The sequence below is a fragment of the Calonectris borealis genome, chromosome 16, assembly GCF_964195595.1.
Source record: "Calonectris borealis chromosome 16, bCalBor7.hap1.2, whole genome shotgun sequence".
In the NCBI taxonomy this organism is placed as follows: Eukaryota; Metazoa; Chordata; class Aves; order Procellariiformes; family Procellariidae; genus Calonectris; species Calonectris borealis.
The window spans coordinates 21,460,101-21,473,207 of NC_134327.1; the positions used below are offsets into that span (position 1 = coordinate 21,460,101).

General features: G+C 55.9%; 1 protein-coding gene across 3 annotated transcripts in view; it reads right to left on the reverse strand.

Annotated features, from left to right (window-relative positions):
• Positions 1-1,677: 1,677 nt before the first annotated feature.
• Positions 1,678-13,107, reverse strand: part of AXIN1 (axin 1) — a 73,570-nt gene continuing 62,140 nt past the window's right edge. Inside the window, exons 6-10 of one of the 3 annotated variants that reach the window (XM_075165994.1) lie at positions 12,014-12,567; positions 9,475-9,651; positions 8,038-8,283; positions 2,947-3,114; positions 1,678-2,145 (exon numbers count right to left, since the gene is read on the reverse strand). In XM_075165994.1, the coding sequence (XP_075022095.1) occupies positions 2,019-2,145; positions 2,947-3,114; positions 8,038-8,283; positions 9,475-9,651; positions 12,014-12,567 (1,272 nt within the window). In that variant the 3' untranslated portion in view covers positions 1,678-2,018. Of the gene's footprint in view, positions 2,146-2,946; positions 3,115-4,359; positions 4,536-8,037; positions 8,284-9,474; positions 9,652-12,013; positions 12,568-13,107 lie in introns of those variants that run through there. The other 2 variants (XR_012676204.1, XM_075165996.1) reach the window with 2 other exon arrangements.

Below are 13,107 nucleotides of genomic sequence, written 5' to 3' on the forward strand. Positions count from 1 at the left end.
CCCCTCTCCCCTGGGCCTGCTGCTCCCAGACCCCGGGCGATTCCCCCGGGGGCGACGCCTTTGTCCCCTGGGGCCGGGACCTGCCCGGCCACCCCTCGAGGGAGCCCACGGCTGCCCCAGCCCCGCCGCGTGCCCAAGCCCACGGGCCAGAGCAGGGCCCTTCGCCTGACCTGTGCCATCCTTCAGCCGCCCCAGCTGGCTCCGCGGGGAAGGAAGAAACCAGCAGGCGATGGGACGTGGGGTTTTATTTCATTTTATCCAAGTACCTTTGAAAAGATCATTGTACAAGTCAGCACATGAGAATGCAGAGGAGACGTCGGCGGGGCTGCGCGGCCGCTGTACATATTTACAGGGGACCCCCTGAAAAAAAAAGGGGGAGACGGAAATCCCGGGCACGTTAACAACCTCACCAGACACAACACCATCAGAACGTAAAAAAACAGGGAGGAAAAAACGCTCGTAATGCTGTTCCCAGGCTGAAAATGATTGCGGATTTTGCTGGACTTCACGTAGTGTATAGGCAAGTCACAGAACCGTGTTTTAAAGGCACTCGGTGACATATACAATAGGCTGAGCTGCATCCCGGCACAGTGCCACAGGGTCCCCGGCACCTCCAACGCGCTACCGCAGCCAAGAGCAGTGCTGGGCAGGGCGAGCGCCGAGGTGGAAGCCCCCTGGCTTTGGGGGCCACCCGGTTTCTGCAGGCGGGCGAGGGCTGGTCTCCGAAGGAGCCGGTGCGGAGCCGCGGCCGTGCCAAAGCAGGGCAGGGCGCGGGCTCGGGACGGGCAGGGCCGAGGGCAGGGTGGTGGGAGCGCCGGCGCAGCTCCCAGCTTTCTTGCGTCCGAGTAAGCCCAGGAGGCTTCCCAGGGTGCCGGCTGCCCCGCTGGGTGACCTGGCCCTACACGAGCCCCACAAACTGGCATCAACGCCCCCCCCTTGCTCTCGGCAGCGGGTTCCGGTGCCCTCATGCTGCCTCCCCTGAGACACAGAAGCCGACAAAAGACGCAGAACTCATAAAAAGACATTTTTTTGTCCTCCGCTTTAGTGTCTAATCAGTTCCCTCCCCTGTTATGTTTCCCCTAAAAAGAGTCCCCTGACCAAAGCTGGAGCTCAGCACCAGGGGCCTGGGCATGTCTGCGCTGGGCACACGGGTGCCAGCCCTCTGCGGAACTGCAGCACGCTCCCGGGAAGCAAACCCTTCTCCAGGGGCACACGGGGAGGGGGACAAGCGCGCGGGCACGGGATGCCAGCACCCAGCCTGCCGCCCCGGCTCCGAGCCAGTCCTCGCACTGCAGGAAGCCCCCAGCCCCGAGAGCTGGCTCCGACCCTTCCTTCCCTTGGGGATTTACTCGGTCACAAGAAAGCTCAGGAGGAAAAAAAAACCATCCTACCATGTCCAGCAGCTGAGACTGCCAGGGAGGCGAGAGGCCGACTCGTTCCAAACGGCTCAATAATCTTCCGAGGTGAGCTGGGACCGCAGCCCCTCCGGAGCGGGGCCGCCGCTCCCACGCTGGCGGGGGGAGAGCAGCTCTGCCCCGGCAGCTCCGAAGCCATCCACGCCGGGGGGCCGGGGCAGGGTGCCGTGATAGCGAGGAGCAGACGGAGTCTGACGGATGGCTGTACACTTTGGGTGAGTTCTGCAGTACCTGTATGTTTTACATTTACATAAGAGCACTGTGACATTGGAAATATTTTCCTTTTATTACAATATATCAAAAATATGCAGCTTTAGTAAACAAGGTCATATTACACTTTCTAATGCACTGTACAATGCTACATTACACTTATATTCGGTATGGAGAGGGAGCCCAGGCTCCCACTGGCAGGTTCGTGGGGTAAAACGGCAGCCACCGGCAACCCGGAGCTTGCCCAGGTCCGTGCCGGAGCAGGCTGCCGCCCTCTGCCCTGGGCTCGCCCGGCGCCCGTGGCAGTAGCACCGCCAGCGCCCGCCCCAGGCCTTCTCCTCCGGTCCCAGAGTCCTTCACAGTCCTGTCCTCACGCCTCAGCAGCCCTGGAGCCTAGTCGATCTTTTCCACCTTCCCGATGATCTTCTCTTCGAAGATGGGCAGGATGGTGTCATCCTCCCGCACCTCCTCGAAGACCACACCACAGTCGAACTCGTCACTCACTTTCTTAAAGTAATACCTGGAAAACCAGAAACAAGGGGGCAGAGAGGAAAAAAAAGCAGGTGAATGGTCATGGGGGCACCACGGTCCCCAAACCTAGGTACAGCCCTTCCATGGCCCTGAGCTCGTGGTGCATGGGGAGGAGCTTCTCCCAACATGGAGGCAACTGGGGCCACACTTCTGCCCCTGCCCTCACCAGCGAGCAAAGAAAGAGTGGTCAGGATCCACGCTAGCGTGTTCAGGAGCTCCAGCCCTCAATCCAAGCCCATTCACAGCTCTCCCAAAAGTAGTGGCTGAGGCACCCGTGTTGGTGGAGCGTTTCTAGGCAGGCTTTCCCATGGCAGTTCCTACTTGGAAGGGGGAACTTGGAGAGCTACACGGCCCATGCCTGGCTGCTTTGGGACTCCAGCAGGATCCAACCTCCCTGTCCTCACCGGAGGAAACTTTGGGAGGAGCCAAAACAGCTCTGAAAGTCAGAGGGTTCCCCACAGCATCACTGAGCACTGCTGCTCCTCACCAGGACCCCGCAGAGCAGCTCGGCAGCTTCTGCTGAAGGTGCAAACTGTGATGCAGGACGTTTCTGCTACAAAACCCAATCTCCCTCGTCCCTGTAACCTGCCTCTTCAACAGCCAAGGCGCCTTGGCCGTGCTGCCACATCCCACCACAGCACACCCACGCAGGAAGGGGAGCCCCCCGACCCACCTCCACCACGCTCCTTCACCTTGGTGGGGGCAACACCGCTGCGTCCTGGCAGCGGCATCTGCCAGGGGTCGCCGACAGTCCGCTGGCACCGTACCGCACGCGGGGAGCAGCCCTTACCTGTAGTTCCCTTTCTTGGTCAGCAGCTCCTTGAACTGTCCCAGCGTCACCACGCGCCCTTTGACGAGGGTGCGGTAAGGGATCGGCTCTCCGCAGAAGTAGTAAGCGACCACGATGTTCTCGCACGGCTGGGACGCGCCGCTGCCTGGTCTCTTCTGGGGCTTCAACCTGCCAAGCAAAAAACCAAGTGACCTGCTGAGTATCAGCCCACGGCGCTCAGCACCATCGCTGCTGCTGCGTGCCCATCGGGGTACGGGGCTGCCCAGGCGAGAGGTGTGGGTCAGGTCCCACCAGAGGTGACAGAGATGGGCTGGAGGAAATGCAATGTGGTCCCTGAGCATCCTTTGCTCCAACCACCAGCTCTCTTGGCACGCAGCCACACACTGAGGCCGGTGAAGGAGCGAACGGCACTTGGAAAGGCTGGATGGGGCCAGACCACAGCTATAAGGAGGGCGCAGGTTCCAGCTCAGCCACTTTGTGCTGAAGAAACCCCCCCCCATGGCCTTTCCCACAGCACCGCCGGCTCAGGGAGTCATCGGGAAGCTCTGGGCGAGGCAGAGCATCCCAGGCCCACGGCAGCAGCCCCAGGTCACCATGAGCACACTCCTGGTACGCACCGAGCACGCAGGGCTGGAACGCAAACACCGCTCAGACTGCTCGGGATTATGGCTGCCATGGCCAAAACAGCTCAGCACGGCTTTCTGCTGAGCTACGTACGCAGGGCTGCGCAGGCAGGACCGCTCCTGCTCCCCGCAGCTCCCCTGGGCACCTCTCCCAGCGTAGATGGAGGTTCGGAGGGGATGGAGCTCCCCTGGGACACGCTGCCCGTCCCGTCCGCGCAGGGTGGCAAGGGAGCTGCCATCCCCAAAATCTCAGTGACTTTAAATCTCCTGTGTTTTCCTGACTCTCAGGATGTTGGTCTGGTCTCTGCTTCCAGCCCACACACTGGTGCCATCGCTAGACTGAAAGCATCAGCCCAGTCCTAACCCCATTTTCAGAGGTAGACAAAAGTAGCAACAATAAAAATCAGGGAACTTTGTCCTTTTGTAGAGCCTTTCATCCTGGGTGCCGTAAATGCTGCACAAACATTGGAGCAGCCGACACAAGTTGGTAACTTGGCATGTGTGGTCTGAGCCAGAGGCAGCCTTCTCTTTCAAAAGTCACATAAAACAAATTTGGCAGCTTTAAAAAAATATTTAAAAAGCACACTGGATAAAAAAGATGATTTTGTATTTACATGACTGGAAAGTTGCTATAAAAAACAGAACTTGCCAAGCACATGAGGTAATCGCAGTTTTGGAAATGACTCTGACCCTAACCTTTAAACATTGGCCTGTGGGCAGAGCACCTTTTTAATGGCATGCCCACGTAAACATCGGCATTGCAAACCAAGACCAGACACAATCTTTTCACCTCTTTCTAAAGGCATGAGAGGTCTAAAGTTCAACGGAACAACCTTCCTGGTGCCCACTCTGCCTGGGAGACCTTTGGAGAAGATGCAGCACCCTGAGGGGCGAGGGTCCGCTCCTGGTGCCAGCAGAGCTCGGAGCCTCTCCCATCCCCATATCAAAGCACAGGATGCCCTTTAGCTAGAAAAACATTAAGGAATTGAGTCATCCTTGGAAAAAAAAAAAATGAGGCATTTAAAGGAAAAATGGGTCATAAATTCAGGCAAATTCTGTGAACCCTATGAGCCAGAAGTTAATTGAAGGCGTTTGGAAAACCTCAAAGTCCCCTAAGCTTCTCTTAAGCCTGCTAGAAACAAGATGTGACCGCGAGAGCTGCTGGGTGCCCGGGGACCTGGGGACACAGCCCCGGGCCCTGCGCGGGCAGCAAAGCCGGCTCCCCCCACCGCCCCGCGCTCTGCCGCAGCAGAAGCAAGAGGGGGACCATGCCGGTGGCTGGGAGCCTTCCTCCTCCTCCTGCCACGTCATTCATCCCTGAAAGGTTGTTTCCGAACGTGCTCAGCCTGGCTCCTGCGCTCACCTCTTTCCAGAGCAGAGATGTGCCTGAAATGACGCCTGAAAGCAGAAACGCTGCACTGCTTCACAGAGCTAGAGCTAAAAACAACCCCCACCGTTTTGGATCCCCTGCTTTTGCTGTAAATCAAAGCGGGGGTGGGTGGCTGCGGTGCCTCCGAGCTCCTGGGGCCGAACAAGGCCGTGCAGCAGGACCGGCCGGCTGGGAGCAGAATACACAGGCATCCCGAACCGCAGCCGGCGATCTCTAGCAGGCTGAAGCAGGGCTGATGAATAAGGAACCACTGAAAACGTAATTTTCCAAGAGCTTCTCTCAGGGGAACGAGAAAACACAACTGTCTCCGCTTTCGTCATCACCAAGAGATCTCCCGAGACCGCGGCTTACCCCAGCAGGCCACCAGACCATGTCTGAGCTCTGCCTCATTAAAGCTTCCACCTGCACCCATCTCCTGTGACCCAGAAACCCTGCCCCTTCTGGGATCAGCTCCCTTTGCTGCATTTGTCACATACACGGAATGTTACCGGCAAGGGAACGGCAGCGCTCATCTGAACTATTGCATCTGCACTTCACTACCTCCGTCATTTTTTAGCCGTATAACCCGGTGGTGCCGTGCTAGGGAAACTAAGGCTGGGTTAGGGCACCAATGCAACCTCGCTGCGACGCAGAGGCGAAGCGCCCAGCTCACTCCAACTCAGCCCTGGGGCTGGAGAGCTTTGGAAAATCTGAAATGCACCCAGCAGATGTTACCTCGGGAGGTGTCCCAGCGGCCAGCTCTGCTCCTCTTCCAGGCTCGGTCCAACCCAATTAATTCCAAACCAAGTTCATGCTAACGTTCTCGCTGCTTGCAAAACTCTTTTGTCTGAAGAGCTGGTACTAATTACTTCATCCAGCTGCGATCGTAAGTGAACTGTGACACTAAGCTACAGAAAATGGCTCAAAACCTGGTTCTACATGGAAGAAACCTGATGGTCACTGGGACACCAACGCTGGGCACACTGGATCTGCAGGTCATTCGGTACTGGACACTTAATCCTGCACTGCTGGTAGCTATCTCAGAGATCAGTGTCCCTCCAAATGCTGCGGAATAGGGAGAGAAAGGCTTTTTCTGCAATAGAAGTGTGATTTCTGGAAGTATATTTGTGATACAGGCACTGCAGGAGGGGCAGTGCTGGGCTGGGAGCGGGGCTGCTGGCCCCCCAGCCAGACCAGTGGGCAGTTTGCTGGGGAAGGCCACTGCTGGCGAGGGCTGTGTCGGAGAGCGGCTGGTGAGGTAACCGTGCCGGCAAGGGCAGCTTGGCCGAACAGAGCTGGCACGGTGCGCTCTCCTCCCGCGGCCAGCTCAAGCCTGTGCCTCAAGGACACCTCCGGGCTCACCTCCGCCTCCCCTGCCCTGTGGCTTCCCCAAGGCTGCCGACGAACCTGGACACAGGCTCCAATTTCCCAGAGCTCTCCGGAGCTCCCGACTGAAATAAATGGTGTTTTCACATTAAATCCCTCTCTGTCTCTCCTTAGCTCCCTGGCCAGCTTTGGGCAGCCTCTTCTCAGAAGAGACTTGGGGTCTGTTTTCAGGCAGGCTCCTGTGCTAACCACAGCAGGAGCTCTCTAAAAAGCTGCTAGCTCAGGCGAGCTTCAGCTGGAGCACCCAATCCTGCCAAAACCCAGCAGAGAGATTTCAACGTCCAGAAACCCCTGGCTCCCTGGGGACCACTGCATCCATTCTTGCTTGCTACTGGACACGGGCACGTTTGCTTTTCATGAGCATGGCGAACACGGCTCCCTGGTTTTCCACGCCCGGGGCAGGTCAGGGGGATCCCTGCATCACTGGGAGAAGAGCCGGACCTCGTGGGGAGGCAGCGTAAGCAGAGCAGCCCAGCACCGGGACAGCAGGCTGTCCTCCCGCCGCTCTGCCCAGCATTCACCACGATGCCATGGGGTTCCTACAACAGCTATGCTTACGATACATGTCAAATTATTGTTAGAGTATTAATTGCATATGCATATAGCCCAGGCCAGTGTTTCCAAAGTATGTATCTGCATCTAGACATTTCTGGGGAAGGTGCATGAATTTAGTATGACTATAAACGACTCTACCAATAAACCCCATCCAATTACACCAACTGAAAGGTAGATCAAATAAACTTGGCTTAACCTGACTTGGAAGAGCCCTCTAATTACCTAGCTTTCAATCAATGCTCCGACATAAATATGCAGAAGTCTGCTACATGGTCACTGCAAGCAAAAGTAATTGGAGCTCGGCAATTAAAAGAGCTTCTTTTTAAAATTACACTCGTGTTTTTAGGAGTCAGACGTCAAAGTTTCAGGTTTTCAGAAGACAGCTATAAAGCGCTGGAGTGACAATGTGTAATTCGCATTGTGAAATGTTTTTAATGGACAAAGTGCTTTTAGCTGTTAACAGTAATTATCTAGCACTTCCAAAACACTTTTCATCTGAGAGCTCCATGTGCCTTGCAAATAATCTTCCCTGAAAGATAACACAGGAGCAGGAGAATTAGCTCTGCAACAGGCGTTAAGCTGAGTCACAAAAAGATGCAGTGACTGGGATAGGGCGACGCAGTCAATGCTGCTGCAGCGGGACGAGAGCGCAGTGCTCCCACCCAGATGCCACGAGCAGCCTTTGCCGGAAGACTGCGGGAGATGTAGATAAAGAGCAAATACATATTCTTCTTCTGCACTTCATTCCGCTGCACCCTGCTGAATTCTGCTCCTGCACTAACCTTTGAAATCATCGTGCGAGTGTGAACGAGCGGAGAGTCAGCGCGTGCCAGGGAAGAGAGCTCTCTTCTAGACACGCTCCCCCTGCTCAGCTCCTCCTCAAGCTCTGAGCAGCCCCTTCCCCACCCTTCCAGGAGCATTTCCAGCCTCTCCATCCACAAACCACAAGCCCAGGCTCTCAAGGTGGGTTTTGGCATTCGCACCACCACGTCAGAGGGACAGGGGCAGATTTCTCTGACCTCTCTGCACGCACCTCCACCCAGTTGGTGCTGGGAGCTGGAGACCAGAGCAGAGGGCAGTGGACATCTCCCTCAGCTGCCCACCTTCAAAGCAGTCCCCCCCTTCCCTCCCACGCACAACCAGACCCTATGGCCATACCTTTGTTTAAGGGGGAGTTTCCCAGCCCTTTTTTCCTCCTCCTCCAACCTCCTGCGAGCTTCTTCCAGCTGGGTGAGAGGGTTGGGGGCTGGATTGGGCGGCATGGTAGGATCTTGGATGAAGGGGTGAGAAGGCTGGACGACGTTCCGGAGCTGGGCGCTGACCCATGGATGCACCGCAACAGGTCGCTCTATGGAGAGGGGTCGGACCATATCATGGGACAGCTGCTTCTTAGCACCTGAAGAACTACACACAAACACAAAGGTTTTACACGGACCGCCTTGCACAGGCACAGAGTCACTCTTAGATGGACCTACTGCTTCTGCAGCTGGACACGGGCACCACTGGGAAGCTCCTTACAGCACAGCTTCCGAGGAAGAGGGGAGCACCATCCACCTCTAGAGAAGATTTCAGGACAGCAAGTCCTGAGACACCAGGGTGAGCAACCCAACCCTGACACAAAGCCCACAGATCTGTTTAAGGGCTCTCATCAAGTCCAACCCATAAAAATAAAACCAGCAAAAGGCAGCTCCACCATTTGTGACATTCCCCCAGAAGATGCCCTCCCATGTGCTGCCGACGTTCCCAGGCTGGGAGCCTCTCCGTGAGCCACTGGTCGGCATCTCCAGGGAAGGGGATGTTGCAGGGATGTGCTCGTCCTTCCCCAGCTCCAGCGGCAGAACCTGCTGCCTGACTTCACGGTGGCCTGGCACTGCCCATGGCTCTGGCACTCGGTCCCAGCTGCCTGCAGTGCAACCCATCCTGGCCTCTACCATGAAGTAAGAGGAGAAACCACCAGCAGTTTCACCACTCAGCCACCAGCGCAGCTGCGTCAGCGGGGACAAGACCCCAGATTCCTCTCGTCGACACCCGGCAAGCGCTGTTTTTTGCCAGACTGACCAGACTGCGATTAAGGATCGGTGCCTGCAGGAGATCTGCTTGACTCCAGAGAGATTCCGGAGACAGTCACGTCCTTGGCTCCACTCTAGGCAGGCGAGGCCATCCCAGAGGATGCTCCCAGCAAGCCGAAACGCTGGGCAACCTTGAGCCGTGCTGAACTGCTTACTCAGGACCAATGGCTCCAGTGCAGCAGGTCCTATGTTTCTATCAGCACCTTGCAGGAGTACCAGGCATTTACATACAGCAAATGCTTAAAGGAAAAATACTGTGTGCCGCGTTATCCACCTCGGAACCACAGCGGCAATTAGTGAGATTCTCCTGGGGCTGCAACCTCCCCCCCACAGCCACAAGTCATCCTTCAGCAAACACAGCCCTTACAGCCCCCGAGCAATCCTCAGTCTCCAAAAGGTCTGAACCCTTGTGCCTGGTGGATTCTTGTCTTCCCAAGGTCTCCAGGAACAAGGCAGACTGCTGGACAGCCTTGTGCAGGGGATGCAATACAACAGCGTGAAGACCCTTCGCTCTGCCAGCCCTTACCCATGGTTTGTTTTCTTATGCCTGCTGATCTCCTTCTCTCCTTCTATGATCCACTGAAGGATCTTCTGGTTTCTTTCCATGTCTTCAGGAGATCCTGGCATCTCATAGTTGGCACCATCACTTTTCCCTGAATCGGTCTTCTTAACATTTCTTTTTGAGAGCAGACTTGCCTTCCCACTGCAAGAACAAAGCTTGAGACATTAGCGCTTTGCCTAAGCCAAACCACCGCAGACCGCGGCAGAGGATGGACATGTCTATCTCCAGACATATTCAGCCCTGCCGGGGTCTCTTGCTGCCTGCAGTGCAGACGTGGCCCTGGCTGCCTTCCACAGCCCCCTGGCTCTACCATAGCTCAACGGTTAGACTTGATGATCTAATGGTTGGACTTGATGATCTTAAAGGTCTTTTCCAACCTGAACGATTCTATGAGTCAAACCAACTGTGCCGCAGTTGAGGCTGAGCAAGACTGGCTAGACCCAGGCACAGCAGGCTTCTCCATCCAGCCACCTGCGGGGCAAGAGAGCTTCTCCTCTGGCAACATGGCAAGAAGATCTCCTGCCACAAGAAGGTTTGCGTTAAACCCCCAGCTCTTTGCTCAGAGCAGGAGGTTCATCCTGGTGCTGCAATCCGTCGGCTGCCTCTCCACGCCAGACCACTGCTTGAAACCTGGGCCCTTCCCATCACCCCCAGGGTCACTGATACCCCAAACCGCTGACTTGCCATGCCCAGCGTTCGCTTCTCACCCCGATTTGAACTGAGGCTTCACATCATGGTGGAAGATCACATCCTAGCGGGGTGGGCTGCCTTCCGCGGGCTCTCGTGCATGGGAAGCCCAGCCACCTCAAACATCGTAGCCAGAGGGACGCCGGGCAGTAGCTGACACTCTGGCTACGCTTATGGCTGCAGCAAAGACTCCTACAGAAACCCCACCGCTCCTTGCCCACGTGCATGCCCATGTGCCCACCGGCCAGCCCCACGCTCACGAGGCCACGCAGAATTCACCCGTGCTGGCCCGTCATTGCACAGCCTGTAATTTCATGGGACCCCTACCATCCTAATCACCCACCTGATTTACTCCATAGAACCTCCCTGCTTCTGCTTCTGAGTGCTCACAACACACGTAGGAAAAATAACCTTAACACCACAGAGGAGTAACAGGCCCTCAGCCAGCCTTGCTGATTTTTTGGGGAAAAACCTGGAGAGGGGTTGCTGAAGATCTACAAAGACAGGGCAGACTGATGACAACTTCTCTGCTTCTCCCCACACGAGGACTGGTGGGTATCAAATGAAATTCTTCAGCAGCAGGTTCAGTGCAAACAAAAAAAAAAGCCTTTTTCTGGAGGTTGTAATCAACCCGCAGACACAGCCACGGGGGGCTGGGGGGACCGCAGCCCAGCTGGGTTCAACAAGGAGCCAGACAAGCCACTGCAAGAGACTGCTGGCTGCCGAACAAGACTGTTTGGATGCAAACTCTCGTCCTGTGAAGCTCCTAACCCGGGGACTGTCAGGAACTGGGAGTTTGTGCCAGAGGAAGGACAGCTCTGAACGTGCCCTCTTATAATCCCCTTAAATACATGCTGTAGTCGGTGCTAGAGAGAAGCCCTGTGTCTAGATGGGGCTTTGGGCTGACACACCATGGCCATGCTCATGCTCTGTTGAAGCCACAACCCTTTCCCCATAGAAACAAGGCAGATTTGAGCGCTTCTCCCTCCCTGGGGAGCAGTTTGTTCCGGCTGCCTCTGCGCTCTGCCTCCCTCCTGCCACCCCGGAAAGCTGGTCCTGCCCGCTGCAGACCCACCCACCTTCACTGAACATCCCACCCCTGGTACGCTGCAAAGCAACCCCCCAAAACCACAGCCCTGGGGAGCCAGCCGCGCTCAGGGCGAGCACAGCTCTCTGCCGCCACTGCTCCATCACCATCCCTTACCCCGGGCAGCCCCCAGCTCTGCTCTCGCCTTTGCAGTCAGCCAGTAACAGGACTAGCAAAACCCGCCGCAGTGGAGAAGGAGCTTCGCTCTCTCCCCTCAGCACGGAGGGGATGGAGGAATTCAAACGGCCAAGGGAAGGTGGACAAAAGCCTGTAAAGCCGCAAAATGGCTTCTCTGGGCAAAGGGTCCCCGACCCCGGAGAACGTCCACTTGGGAACAGGATGCCACAGCAGCACAGCAGCGTCCATCTCTTTGTTAGGAAGAAAAAGGAGCCCTTCTGGTGAATGGGTTCGGCCTTGCAATAAGGAGGGCTTTTTTGTCCTCTCATAAAGACCTTAGGAGACCAATTTCTGTTACCCAGACCCCGAGACACAGCCCTGTACTTAGCAACTCCTGATGCACGTAGAAGTAGACCAGCACCTGCAATTTCTAAGCACCTCCACCGCTTTAAGGAGCGGAAAACCTGCTTTATAACCAAGGCCTGGAAAACCATGTCCCAGCATAGGCTTTCACAAGAAAATGTCGTTCAGCCACTGTTTCACCAACACACCACAGCGCGTTTATGAAAGAGCTTCCTAGAGAAGCCACAGCTCTGTGTTGCCTTGACTCACCTGTAGCCTAAAGAGTCCATGGGGACAGGGGCCATGCCCAAGTTTTCAGTGTAGTTTCGTGACTTTGTTGCATAGTTATGTGAATCTACATTCCAAGCAAAGCTGTTCTGCACTCGCTGCGTGGCCTCGGCCTCGATCTGCTCTTTTGGTTTCATCACACTGTGGTGATGGATGTGGTGGTAGACGTGTTTATGGTGGTATAAGTTAGCTGCATCCAGTTTCATTCCTGATTTTGTTGCGTGCTTGCCATGCCCTGGAGGAATTGTTCCTAGTGTCCCTGACAGCTTTCCTAAGTGCCCGCTTTCTGGGGACCGTGGCTTAGGAGAGTGGCGGCCGGGTCCTGGAGACTGGCAGCCTGGTGTTTTCATCACACGCTGTACGTGTTCATCGAGGATGCTCTCTGGGTTTTCTTCATGGGCATCTCTCATCTGCATCCCAGCACAGCCCATCTCAGAGTAACGAGGAGCAAAGTGATGAAAGGCTTGGGCGGAAGGCATCTTGTGGCTAATGACCGAGGGACCAGAAGAGATATCTGCATCCTCACCTTCTTCTTCCTGCAAGAAAACACAAGGACAATCAGAGAATGACAGGAGAGTGGTGAAAGGGGTCCCTAGCCTCACCTCCCGCCTGCAGCAAGACTGCAGGGTCAGGCCTGGCTTAGTCCAGCCAGATCTTGAAAACCTTCAAGACGGAGATCCACCACCCCTCTGGAGACCTGTCCCAGACTGCGCCACCCTCCTGCAGAAAATTTCCTCATGCTCAACCCAAGCCTGTGCAGTCTTGCTGCCACCCAGCAGAGCTGCTCAGGTCTCCATACCTGCTTTTTGAGCTACCATTAGCAAGGGTCTCCACGCATTACCCAAAGAGACCGAGGCAACCTCTTGACAGGCAGCCCGCACGTCACAAGGTTTACAGATGCAGCTTTCTGACCAGTGTAACAACTCCATCAGATGTACGAGTGGGCAGAACCTTACTAAAAAGCTCCTTAAGTCCCTTGAAGATGGTTCTGTAACAACCAGCAGCGGAAACACAACTTACCGCTCCGTACCTGCAACTTCCTACGAGCCTTCCGTAAGGCGCTGCTTCAAAGCCCG